At 37.4% G+C, this 14,688-nt stretch overlaps 1 protein-coding gene across 1 annotated transcript in view; it reads left to right on the top strand.

Annotated features, from left to right (window-relative positions):
• The window catches only part of ZNF469 (zinc finger protein 469), a 387,126-nt gene extending 374,929 nt beyond the window's left edge, over positions 1 to 12,197 (top strand). Inside the window, exon 5 of the mRNA XM_069967907.1 lies at positions 243 to 12,197. Coding sequence (XP_069824008.1) covers positions 435 to 12,197 — 11,763 coding nt within the window. The 5' untranslated portion in view covers positions 243 to 434. The remainder of the gene's footprint in view (positions 1 to 242) is intronic.
• The last annotated feature ends 2,491 nt before the right edge of the window (positions 12,198 to 14,688 follow it).

Raw genomic sequence — 14,688 nt, 5'->3', positions numbered from 1 at the left:
AACATATGCTGCATATAACCAATATTTATTGATGGGAAAACCCCTTTAACATACCATTCTCCCATACTTTGGGGAGGTGCCGTTTCACTGGTTCCACACAGGTGGCACTGCTTCACAAAGGAAGCCATTAAGAAAACAGATACAAAAGAACTGTACACTTATTAAGCAGAGAAAACATATGAAGGTCTTTGAAAAATAAATCACTAACTATAATGAATTTTGTTTTGTTTGTTCTTTTTTAGGGTTAATACCAGATGTATAAACAAGCAATCTGCACAAAGAAGTTGAAGGAACAACAATGAAAAAAGCATCAATGGAGCTGTTTCACTTATTCTCTACTATGTATCTGAAAAAATGACTATCTACGGTCATTATGTGAAAAACATGAGCAAACAAAAGGTGACTGGTGCCACCTATTCCCTCTGAGTGGTACCATGACCAGGGAAACAAAGCCTGTGTATCCCACCAATGCTAAATCAGCCAGCTCCAAGGATGATTCTGCTTTTGAACAGTTTGGAAAGAAGAGTTCAGCAGACAGTAAACCAAGCGAGGCATCAGAAAACTCTGACAGTGCCTTTATTTCTGACAAACCATCTCTTTTGAATTGTCGAGAAAGAGAAGGTCATAGTCAAAGGGAAGCAGTGATAAGGCCTCAACAAGCAGGGAAAATAGACTTTAAATCTCTTCATAACAGGCCAAAGTTTTCCAGTGATGCATCATGGGCTAATAGTAAAAGTAGCCCACTGTCTCCAACAGGGAAGAATAGAGGGAAGGAGAAAAATAAAAGATCTGGAAAGGGAGATCGCAATCAACACCAGCTTTACAGACTCAGTATTAGCAGTTCAAGAACCAATCCTACCATTGGGATTGCCTATCCTCAGCAAAAGGTGACACCACCTAAAAAAATAGAATTAAGTCAAGGGCCTATTTCTGGAAGTTATCGCTTTAATGTTTCAAGTCTTTCTGATAGAGAAGGAGAGGTCCATCAAGAAGACCATAACTTCAATAGGTCCCACCCAGAGCCCAGTCCCAGCCTTACCTCTACAAGCTATACCTCACAAACAGCTTCAGCATCCAGGATCAACCAAGGCTTAAAGATCCAGCCGGGTAATGTTAATGACACAGCTAACTCTAGTGGGCAGTTGCATTACTTGGAATTCCAACCAAATGGAAACACATGGCATCCATCTGATAAACACTTTACTGGTACAAGTGGGTATGTTATCCCTAATCAGAAGGTCTGTCCTTTTTCAGAGGGCAACAAGTCAGACTATGGGCCTGTGTCATTTCAGTACCCTTTTCCGACACTGCAGGAGCAAGTTGGGAACACATTCTGCAATAATGGGAGTAATCAGGACTTTGTGGATGCTGCAATGGCTGCAAACCAGGTAGCACACAATACTTTCTCCTTCCAGTCCTCAACAAGAGAAGGACCAGAGGATCCACAGGGCAGTGGATCCTATAATACTGTTTTGCCAGACAACAGGACTTATGGAATACCTTCTCAGCAGGCTCCATTCCTACATAACCAACAAGGGATTCAGCATTCACCCACACCTCCTTGTTATACAGGACGTAATGATCACCTCTCTGATCACATTGGTGCTATTTCATCTACTGGTGCTTTCTCTTCCTCTGGTGCTATAGAACAAACCCAAAGCACTTTCCAAGAAAACCAATCCGTTTTTAATTCAAGTGAATTTAGTTTACATAGTAACAGTATACCAGCATTAATCAATAAAAGGCAACAGCCATCTAAAGACTTTGTACATAGTCAAAGACTCCTGACTCCAGGGAGTACACTACGAAGGAATATACCACAGACTTCTCTAAACAAAGTGCACTTCCCCGGCAAGGTCTACAGCAATGTAAACACAGGATCTGTGCCTTTCGATAAAAATCTTTCAAGAATACCTCAGACTTGGGATGCCGGAAACAATAATTTCCCACCTTTGGACCAAAACTCTGTTTCATATGCTAATGCTTCTGGAAATGTAATTCCATATCAATGTCAGCCAAATGAGCAGAGACAAGTACTGAAAAACCAAAGGCTGTCTTGGCAACAGAGTCTCAATACACCTTCTACAACAAACCAAAATCACATAGAATTGTCAAGGCACATTGGAGGTCAAAAACCTTACCCACTCAGTAATACTGACTGGCAAAACAATAATTTGATGACAAAAATGCCACCAAGTTACCATACGAAAAAACATTTAGTTGTAGAGGGTAGTCCCACACAAAGAGCTAATATAAACAGGCTAAATTACAGCTCAAATAATGAAATTCTGTATGACAATACAAAGGACCCAAATGATACCAGAACTAAAAGTATTTCATATGGTGTAAGCCAACCAATTCAACAATCACGAAATAACTCCAACCAGCAACTACCATTGTCAGGAAAGCCTTTTGTATCCAAATCTCCCTATGAATCACCTCTTCCTTCCCCTGTCACCAATCCTGTCTCTGGTAGTACCTGCTCCTCACTTTCACCCATGTCAAGCAGCCCAGTTAATCCTGATGAGAACCAAGTGCCTCACATACTAACATCGTCTCCCTATTTTCACCAGGCATGTCATCCAGCTGAAAAGCCATTTAATATGTCCGATTCATTTCTATATCCCAATTCAGAACCTACCAAAACATACAATTACATACCGGAGCCTACTAAAGATGAACATACATTCAAAAATCTACAAGAGAATCCATACCAAAAAGCCAGTGAGCCAAATAAAGGTTGTCTTGAGAATTTTGAAAGTGAACCACCACCTCCATATTCTTCTCACCACTTTCTTGCCAGTTCACTTAGCAGTGCAAATTTGGACCAGCTGGACGTTCTTTTAACCTGCAAACAATGTGACCAAAATTTTGGCAATTTATCCTCATTCCTAGAACACCGGCAGTACTGTAATGTGAGTTCAACTGTCCACCAAACAGAGATGAAGGATTCTTTACATGGAGGAGATATAAGAAAGTCTACTGTTGACTCATTAAAGTCTTCTCAAACACTACCAGAAATACATTTACACAAACCACAACTAATGTTTAATTCACATTTATCTGGTTTCAGTAAAGACTATCTTTTTGATAGTAATGCCAAAACAGATGTAAAAGAAGATTCAGTGAAAGGTAACACTTTACACAATGCCACACCACATTTAATGCCCCTGACTGCCTGTGACACTTTAGAAATGGATGATGCAAAACTGGATAGTTTAATCATAGAAGCACTAAATGGCTTAGAGTTTCAAGTAGACAATCCTGAGATAGACAGCACCTTTATTGATGATTTTGTGGATGATGATCTCACCACTGCTAAGGCATGTAGCAATTCCCAAAAGGTAAAAGAAAACAAAGAAAACAAAAAAAGGCTAAGCGCTGAACAAAAACAAGTTCATTATAACTCAGCCGCATGTACATTTGATGAAAAATGTGATACAGATGAATCCAAACTGCAAAAGAATGTAATTAAAATGCGAAACAATCAAAAATGTACAGAAATAGGAAGTGCTCACAAACATTCTATAGACACTGACTCAACAAACAACAAAAATATCACAAAAACTAATTTGGAAGTCTGTGAATGGCAGAAATCAGACATTAAAAAAACTACATCTTTACTGGAAAAAAAGAAAACTTTAAATAAAACTGATCTTGAAAATACTGATGGTAAAGACACCAAATCCTATGAATCCCAGCAAGAGAGAATAGTGAAAAATGATCCACAAGATTTTGCCCTCACTGAGACACCAAAGTCACGTAGGGCAAGCTTTAAAGACACAAAGAAAAAGAAAGCCCACAATGGGACCTGGAGTAAGGAGCTCATACACAAAATTGTACAGCAAAAAAATAAACTTCACAAGCTACATGTAAAGAGTAATAAAAATGTGCAGTTTTCATTGGTAACTGAGAGACTTTTTCCTCCAACAAAATCACATCCCTTTGGTGAATATGACTACATCTCAGATTCAGACGATGAGCTTGTTACCGCTTTGCCAGAAAATATGGCAAATGGCAGGATGAAGTACAATTTTAATCGGGATATACAGGGGAGAGGAATCAGAACAAAAGTAAAGGAGCCAATATGGCGTATGGGAGAGGCCACAAGATTCCAGCTGCAAAGCAAAGATTTCAGGAATACAAATAAAGAGACCTCAAATAGAATTCGGAGAAGAAACAGTCAGTCATCAAATAGCAGTGACCAGAGCACCAGTATTTCAAGTGAGACAGGGTCAAGTCCAAAGAGCACTGAACGCACAGATTCTGAAAATGAGCAGGAGTGTGTGGCAAGGTGCAAAAGTTTTAGCACTCAGTCTCAGAATAATGCAGAGAGAAACTTGATAAAGCCTTTACTCAGAGAAAATCCACCAGAAACACCAGTACATATAGACTTTACCAAGGGAACAAAGAGGTTTGGATCTGCTAAATTCCTGCTTGCAAGTTCAAAAATATACCAAAAGATTAATGAAACACATTATGATGAAAATGAAAAGCTACAACAAACCACTGATTCTACAAAGAAAAACATAAGTAAAACACATGGAATTCAGGGCCTAAGGAGTGGTGAAGAGAATAAACTAAGCACTTACCAAGAAGCAATGGCAGCTAGCACATTATCACAAGATAACTATGCATCTAAGCTAATTATAGACATGGATGCTCCGTCACAACAGCACTGCTACAATGTAACAAATACTAACTACCACGAGAAACAACTGAACTCAATGCCGAGTGAAATCAATCGAGCCTTCTGTGAGGACAGTGTCAAGTACTTAAACGAAGAAATATGCAATGGCAGCAAAGACTTTTCAATATCAGTACCATGCTATAATGAAGATTCATCAGTACCTTTGTTGCCACAACAAAATGACAAAGCTTATGAGGGAAAATGTCAACAGTATCCACCTAATAAAGATGTGCACCATCTATATAGAAACAACAGTGCTTCCACTGATATTGAGCACATATATGCTAACCAAAATAATACCAACAACCTGCACTCTTTCGAAAATAAATGCTCAGACCTGGCTTCTTACCCCTCTGACGACAATGAAAGTAAAGTTTCAGCAGGTCTTTCTTTTGATTCCTCTTCTATATTTGCAGAGTTACCAATATCTGACTTTGAAACCCCATTGTATAACACTACAACAGGTGCAAAAGATAACTTCATTGAATTTAACCAATCTAGCAAATCAAGCAATTATGAACAACAATATCCAGAGTTTTTGCAAGAGAAAAGTTGGGATATTATTGGAGGAATTTCAGTATCAACTGATAATGCTTCCCCATTTCAAGTGCAAGAAAATCAAGTCACAGAGAAGTATGTTGAACACATACCAGTGGCATCAGAACAAATGCCACCCCTCACGGATTACAATGCAGCATTTATTAACAACATTTCAGAAGATGAGCTAGAAATCAAAAGACTGGTAACAGAATTGGAAAGTCAACTTCAAACAAACAAAATTTCTACTGAGACATCTGCAAAGACTTTGTCTAAAGATCAGATTAACCACCAGCTCACAGATTCTACTCTCATGTTAACAGAGATGGCCATCAATCCAATAGAAAGTTGCAGAAAGAATACATACTTTAATGAAATTCCTAACAATGTACATAACCCAAAACATGCAACACCTCAACTTCAGGATTCTCAGCCACTTGCAAAAGTTGACAGAGGCTGTGAAAATCTCAGGAACTCTTGGACTTGTACAGTTCAATTTGATTCTTTCACTTCTGACATCCAATGTCACAGACAGACCAGCATGCTCAATGATGTATGTATGCCAGAAGGATTGGGCTCATCAGGAAATAATCATAGCCCCTCAGCTGACATGTCTGATAAGTGCCTGTCTAAACTCTCAAGTCAAATAAAATGTCCAAGATTTTCCGACCATGATCTTCTGAAAGAGACAATAGTCATAGATGAAGATCAGCATTCTGGAAACAATATAAATAAAAATATTGATGAACAAGAAAGCCAGCCTAATGATACCAAAAATTTGGCAGTGAAGGAAAAGAAAGCTGAAGAGCAGTATGATGACCCTCCAAAGCTGGAACCTGTGCAAAGTGTGACAGAAATAGATTCCCAATTTGTTTTGCAAGATGACTGCACTCCTATGTTAACTATAAATGAACCTCCTGCGCACAGCGGTGCACCAGAAGTAAGACCCTTCAGCCAACAACAGCTGTCTACAAGTCCGGAGACTGTAGTAGACACAGAATACAACAAAAAGCATTTAATTCTGCACAGCAAAGGATTGCAGGATGATAACCATTCAAAAGATTTTGTCCTTCTTGACATGCCAATCTTGGTTAAAGAGGAGAATGCAATTATTGAAAAATCTATGAATTCGAAAGAATCTACAGAAAACCCTTTGCAACAGCTCCAACTATTTGTGGCAAGAACAGCCAAAAATAATGAGGAAGACATGCGCATGCCATGTTTTCCAATACTACTAGCAACTTCAACGGTACCCGATTCCAAGACTGAAGCAGAGAGTCATGTTTTATGTACTGTGGAGAATACATTTACATCTATAGGAGAATCAGAGAAAATATCAGAGCAAAATGGTTTACTACAACTGTCTGAATCCTATACACAGCAAATAGAGGCTGATCATGTCGGCTCCAAATGTTGCATGTTCTTGGAATCGCTAACTAATGAAGTGCAATGTGGGGAAAACCAAGCAAATGGCAGAGAATGCTTAGAAAGAAGTGTTCTTGATGTTGGCACGATTGGCTTGAGAAATGATCCTTGCAGTCTGCAGTCAGAAAAACTTTTACAGATACAAGTAGAAAATAATGGAAAAAGAAAAAATTATGGGGAAGTTGATGGTAAGAAATCATTTCTCATGAAAAAAGGAAAACCTACTAGCACCAGTATAGCATTTGATAATGAAGCATACACAGAGAGTGAAGTCACATCCACCTTGACTGATGGTCAGAAACACTGCCTGGAAACTGGGACTTTAGAAACTAAAAAAACACAAACTATGAAAACCAACGATAATAAGACAAAAGGCCTGAGTAGCGAAGTCTCTCTTTTTAGTACGCCAGAGATTAATCAGCAGCCTATGGATATACTACAAGAAACACAACTTTTTTTGGGAACTGATAACATAAAAGAAACTTCTCTCTTGAGCGATGGGAAATGTAATTCCCCAGCCACTGGCAACAAGTCATCTACACATATGACTTTGTCTCCCAATACTAATGAAGTCCTATGCAACAATAACAATGACTATGAAACACATCTTCTAAGCATACCTACAGAACATTCTGTGCTGGGATTTAATATTCTCTCTGATACGTCACCAAAAGAAACAATTTCACCACAGAAACTTTTATACCCTTCAACAGATGATGGTTTAAGTTCAGTAGAAAGAGATCCCCTATGTAAAAACACCGAAACATGTCAAAATGAACAAGAACAGGCAAAACATCAAGTGAAGGAAATGGATATACAGCTTTATCTTCACAAAGACAAATCTTTGACATTAGGTAATAGCCAAAAATTAACAGAAGAGAAAGTCTTAATGGAACCAGTTGTTGAAAGAAGCATAAGTCAATGTTTCTGCTCAGAATTAGTTTGTGTGCATTACAAAGGTCCACAAGAAGAATCTGTTACAGATATTATTCTTGGGTGTCAATCTTTGCCAACAAACAATACCTACTCAATGTACACTGGAGATAATACCAACTATTTAACTCTGCAAAATGATATTTTTCCTGAAACTATACAGGCACCTGTAGATCCATCATTACAAGAGGAGACCAGTAAGTGTAACTGGAACAATATCCATGATGGCTCTAATATGGAACTTGTATTTGCAAGCAAGGACAGATCATCCTCTATATGCAACCTTGTGGATATTGCTGACAAGGGGTTTGTAGAATTTAGTAATCATAATAAAACTACAGAAAAAACGGCTGTACAGTTAGTTACAGGTTCCCACAACACAGATCATGAAAATAAAATTTCCCCAGACAAACCTGAAAATAAGTGTACTAATGATATGCACTCAGTGATAGATGGTGTTCTTCGAATTTTAGAATGTGACAAGAGCAAAGAGATACTCCAAAGCATTGGAATTTCACCAAAAAGTAGTCCAATCAAAGAAAAAAAATCTGTAGGATTATCACTAACCTGTGATATATGTTCAGTATCTTTCCGTTCAAAACCGGGACTGACAAGGCACAAAGCAGTGAAGCACAGTGGGTCACTGGTACCACGAAAAGATGGCATGACTAGTGTTAAACCACTTAATGTTAAAACTCCAGCATGTGAGTGGAATGCCAATAATGACAGTCAACACAATCTTGACACAACATCTCAGAATATAATTGCGGACTTTCTAAACCCGGACAGTAATCTTCAAACTCAGATCCTGATTCCAGATGAAGAACAGAGGCCTGTTTTAGCCAAAAACAGTGAAGATGCTGTTACTTGTGACTCAGTTAGTAAAAATAAGTTGAATGGAAAAGTCAAGAAAAAAAAGCGCAAGACCTTAAACAAATCAACAGATTCTCAAATTCCTCCAGATGATGTCTTGAACATCTTAAAAACAAATATTTTGAAGGCCATCGGACAATCAAATAGCTTCAATTCATCAGACACAGGCTTGGAACAGTCCTTAAATAAAGACATGGCACATACAGAATTCAGTTCACAAAATGAGAACATAGAAACATACTCAAATGCAGTAACTATAGATGATGATGAAAAGCTGGTAAGCGATGTTTTAGACATGGAAATGAATGGTAAAAGCTTACTTCAAGAACAAACATGGGCAAAAAGCCTGAACAGCCAAAGTGAACACATAAATGACTGCAAAATTCAACCTGTGGAGACCATGTTGGTTAAAGATCAAGGTTTATTAACTGGAAGAAAGGAGCATTTGGGGAAAACTGCCCAAGTACTTAAAGAAGTTGAAGTGTCAAACACTCCCAAAGAAACAATAACCGACTTTAATATATTCTTTGATGATGACAATACATTTTCTCAATTATTTCCAAGAGATGATCATTTCATTAGGAGAAAATGTACTCGTGTATATGGGAAAAGAAACAAAAGACAAACTCCACCATTTGAGTCAGATTTCAAACACATAGATATTGCTGAACACCATACCCCACAAATCAATTACTCGAGTGAGTACAGGAACATTTCACTTGAATCAACACTAGAGAGCAGCCATTTTTCGAATCCAAGTGAACACCTGGCCCATTATGAACACCTTAGTCCTTCAAAAGAAACCAGCGAGGGAGATGGAGGCAAAATGCTCTCTTATGTGTGCCAAAATCAGGAAAACATAAATGTCCCATTGCTTGCTGATGAAATTGAAAATGAGGGAGACAGAGGCTTATCCCCTCATATTACCCTCTTCCAGCGATCTGCTGAGACATCAGAGTTGTTAGTAGAAATGAGCCCAGACATAAGAGACTTACAAACAGAAGATATTCTTAACTGCAGTGCTAGTGATGAAACAGGTCTTTCTGAGGTTCCTACCATTGACATGAAGATGCTAAGTACAAAGTTTGATATAAGAGAACTGTCTTTTTTTAGCGCTTGTGGAGATGATTCTGACCAATCTGATTTAGAAGCATTGGATATTAACCAAATGCCAGAAAAACGCAAAAAAAATGGCAAAAGTAAGTTCAATGACAAGAAACAGGCAAGAAATCAAACCAATACAAAAATGAAAAGCAAGGACAAACAATACAAATGCAAAGTGTGCTTTCAATGGTTTCTGACTTTAGGTGAGCTAGATTTTCATAAGCTAACTCATAACCCTTCACCTCCTCCAACCTGTTACATGTGTGTTCAACGCAAATTTAGTTCTCGTGAACAGTTAAGAGATCATCTGAAAGACAAGCATGCAAAAAATAAGGCAGGTCTCTGGATTTGTGGAATGTGTTTAAAAGAAATCTCTGATGTATGGATGTACAATGAGCACTTACGAGAGCATGCTACTCAATTTGCTAGGAAAGGCCAAGCACAGAAATCTGTGATGGGTATTCCAGGCTGTTTTGGAGGTGACAGTATGGTAAGGACATTCCTCAGTACCTTTATATACAGAACACCAAGTGCATTATCAAAGATTCCAGAAGCAGAGGATAAAGATATATTGAATAAAAAGCAAGATCAGAAAGAACACAAGGGTGAGGAGGAAGTGATTAGTGAAAAAGAACCAGAGAACTTTACCCATGTTGTTCCACCGACCACAGTCCAACAAGTAAAACTTTCAGTTAGTCCTCCGATAGACAGCCCTCAAAAGAATGATGTAATTTCTAAAAATGCGGCTATGCATCCTCATTGTAAAGATCCCTCAAGAGATTGTCACCACTGTGGGAAGCAATTCCCTAAACCTTTCAAACTACAGAGGCACCTTGTTGTCCACAGTTTGCAAAAAATCTTCATGTGTCACAAATGTCCCAAATCTTACCAGGAAGCGCAAGAGTTGAGAAATCACCTTAACAGTGACCATCAACTAACAGAAAAGTCTGAAATAAAGCATACCACACTCTATGCGTGTGAGCTATGTGCTGATGTTATGCATGTGATAAAGAAGTCGTTCATCTGTAGCACATGCAATTACACATTTTCTAAGAAAGAACAGTATGACAGACATATGGAAAAACACCTGATCGGTGGAAGTATGACTTTTAAATTTAGAGGCGTAACCAGGCCAACAATTTCTGGAAAGGAGCTCAAGCTGAAAATAAAAGATTCTCCTGCATATGATGACGTGCCTCCTCCAAAGAAACGTAAGACTTCTACTTATTCTCACGTATGTGCAGATGTCGAAATCATTGACAGTACTGATCTTTCTCAATGCCCCAAACTTTCTCCTGGAGTAAATTTTGATGAGAATATAGAAGAAAATATGGGAAATGAACATGAAAGCACTGTAAAAAAAGAAGATATACTAATAGATGCTCCAGAACTCCAAGCTGAAGGGAAGGAAGACCAACTTCAAAGTGTTACTGAAGAAAGTCTATTGCTTCCTAAAATTTATGATGAGAAAATAAGAGAGAAAGAAGATTATGGCATAATAGGTGAAACATTGGCCACTACAGAATTTTCTGTATGTACAGAGAAAAATTATGCTCTTTCTGAGAGTAATGCTAATTACACTGACAAGCCTACAGATCATAATCCAGAATGTAAATTAACTGAACCAACCAACAACCAAACCTCTCAGACCAAATTTGACAATCGTCTTGCTCAGCAGCTCACAGAAGAACCTGGTAAACTTTTTACTTCCGTTAACACAATGCCAGCAGCCATTGACACCCATGTAGAGCTCCAATTGTTACTGCATAAAGACATGGAGGGTGATAAAGATGAAACAGATGGAAATAAGACACTTCCTCTACATGAAAAATCACTTATAACTGATAAAGATACTTTATTAAAAAGTCTGAAAAAGAATAAGTCAGCCATTCAGTTAACAGAAGCTAACATTACAGAATCTCACAGTGAAGAGTTGCTGAAAATCTTTACACCAAAAGTAAGGCCAGAATGTTCTCTATCAAGGGACTTGAAGGAAACAAATACATCCCAAACAAAGATGTCAAAAAAAGATCTGACTGGGCCAAAAAATAACACAGATTTTAAGATGCTAGACAAGATGTCAGGAGTGCTCTGCCAAAAACTGCACCAAAGAAAACGTAAAGAGCACAAATTTACTGTTAGTAAAAGCAATGCGGCATCACAGGAGAATCTGGGAGAGGTCAAGAAAAAAAAGACTAAACTGGTAACAACTGGAAAAAATGAATCTGCTGTTAATGTAAAAAAGTCAGAATGGCTAAGTGGTTTTCTGGATACAAAAGATGAAACTCCAGGCATCCGGCCTCACCCGAAGCCACATACTGGAGGAATTGGTTGTCAATTCAGAAAGGTTGTGTTGGATACACATAACCATAGGAAACTGAACTCTAAGTCTATCAATAGGGAGTACAAGAGCAAAAGAACTACTATTACTAAAAGTAATCATCAGTTCTCTCCAAAAAGCTCTGCCCTGTCCTTAAACAGCCCTTCACACAAACGCAAAATGGGGCACAATGCCAAACCCACTGAGCCATCAAACTATAGGACCGCTGAATCGCAGAATAACTTACTAAACCAACTCTTTGGACAGAAGCTAACTAGCTTTAAAATTCCTTTACGAAGGGATGTTACAGAATGACATTAGGTGACATCTATCCTCACAAAATAAAGGTCATGAACATTATACCTATTGATGCATTCCCTAAGCTTTGCCAAACTTGCACTGCCTCCATTGTAAATGAGACCCTTTGTGCTGTAATCTACTTTGATGCATTGGATTTGTGATGCAAATGCTGAAACATACATATAAACTTTGACTTTACAGAACCAGCGTTTTCATATGTTTGGACTAGCGTACCAATCAGAATCTCTTTTCTAATGTTGTATATAGTTTTTTTGCTTGCTCAGAATGAAGAGCTGAGGTTAAAAGATTAAAATAGTTTAACCTGTGCCCTTCAATAAAAAATAATATTTCATGCCGTGAATCTCTCTAGAATTGTATACTATTTGAGTGAGTGCATATTCAATTATATAGATAACAAAAATAAAAAGTTTAACAAGTATAAGATTAAATTTATCCTAAAAAGTATTTTGGTATATATCTATCTGTCAACTAGTCATGATGACAGGTACATTGTATAGCATACACATGACTTGCACATATAGTGGTATAAATGGTTCAGTATTTCATGAGCAGACGTACTTTAGATATAAAGCATGTCTATAGATCTAGATGACAGCTCAGAAAACAGCACTGATGAAAGCAAAGGAAGTAAATAGTTATCAATTACTGTAGTACGGTTAACTATCACTCAACCCTAAAATTTGTGTGGATGTAAACTGTCACCCAGCTAAAACTGTTTAAAGTGCTGAACACAAATATTGACAGAAAAAAGAAACTGAATCTATCAGTTCTAAGAATACTTAAGTTAACCAGTTTGTAGTAAACTGAATCGTTTCAGTCATCTTACAATTGCTCTGTTATAAGTAGTCCGCAGACACATTCATGTGTCCAAAAGAGTGCATTATTGTACAAGACAATGTACTATAAAATACACTGTATTAATGTTATGTAAGAAATGCTATCCTGGCTTTTATGTATGCTGCCTGTTATGTTTCAGTAATAACAGAAAAGGGCTGTAAGCAAAATACATCTATTTAACATTAAAGAGCAACCGTATGTTCAGTCCACTGCCTTTACGCCAACATGGAAATAACAAAACATAGCATAGTATATAACTTTTCTTCAGTAGCCAACATCACATATGTATAAAATGGGAATACTAGTAATTGTAATTGCACTAGTGAGACACATGTAACTCACAATTACTTGGGGGGGAGGCATAGTGACTGCACTCCTCTCATATATGCCAAATGTTATTTTCATATGTGTGTTTTTATCTTGGGTAGAGTATCTTTTTTCTTTTAATATAAGGGATGAAACAAATTATATATCCTCTTCATTGCATAACACTGATAACATTCACAACTCTGCCCTTTGAATTAATACACATATTACATGTAATAATTACATATTATATACGCAAAAGTTCATACTGTACAGAAAAGATTTATCAACACTGTTTAATGTTCGCTTCATACAATGCATTATTGTAGACATATAACATACCAGAATATACAAATTCAGTGACCACTGTAAAACAATTCATTATCAGTATTTTGCTACCCTTTTACTACATTAAAATTAAAATGTGCCTTCTTAGCTTCTGGTAACACATTAACAACCGCAATGCTGCAGACACTTCAGAAAAAATGTGGGTTGTCCCATCTTTGAAGGACTTTTATTAATATTTTATTCTTGACAATCTTACTGTAACTCATCCAGAATTTAATGCGTAATGATATCCATGGTGCTATTTGTTCATAGTTCAATTAATGTGAAAACAAACTGAAATGTTCATTGTCCAGTGCCGGAACAGTGTTAAAAATCACTCTCCCTCTAGCTTATGTAAGCCTATATGCAACTATAGCTACTATATACAGAAAAAGACATGAAAACTCAGGCGCAAGGGACAGTCACTCTGGTTCAGCTGAAAACCTCTAAGAGACCTTAGTATCCTAAAGCACTGATGTAGCTTATGAGACCAGAGTATTCTTCCAGCACAGAACCCTGAGAAATGTACCAACGTGCAAGGCCTTAACTTGTTTATATGTATCATTAAAGAACATTGTATTGTATAAAATATATTCTAGTTATTTGGTGCAATGACTAATTCAAAAGATTTTATTTTGATATGTGTGTCCAAAAAGAGCAGAAAGAGCATAATGCATTTTTATATCATTATTTTGTATGACTTAAAGTGCCTCTTTATATTGTTGTTAAATAAAATATAAGATGAAAAATGGCTGCTTATTTCTTGACTTATTACAAAATAACATTCACACAATAAAAGACTCGTCACCATGAATCCTTTCTCCAGAATCTGCTAGAGAAACAGTTTAGGGTCCTTGCTCCAGAACATATAGACCCAGATTTATCAAAGGGTATAAAATAAACACTGGTGTAACCTGCCCACAGCAACCAATCACAGCTCAGCTTTCATTTTACCAGAGCTGTGATTGGTTGCTGTGGGCAGTTTACACCAGTGTCTATTATAAATCTCCCCCAA

Source organism: Dendropsophus ebraccatus, chromosome 4, assembly GCF_027789765.1.
Source record: "Dendropsophus ebraccatus isolate aDenEbr1 chromosome 4, aDenEbr1.pat, whole genome shotgun sequence".
NCBI lineage: Eukaryota > Metazoa > Chordata > Amphibia > Anura > Hylidae > Dendropsophus > Dendropsophus ebraccatus.
The sequence above is the reverse complement of the archived record's forward strand: the minus strand, read 5'-3'. Positions and strand labels throughout refer to the sequence as shown.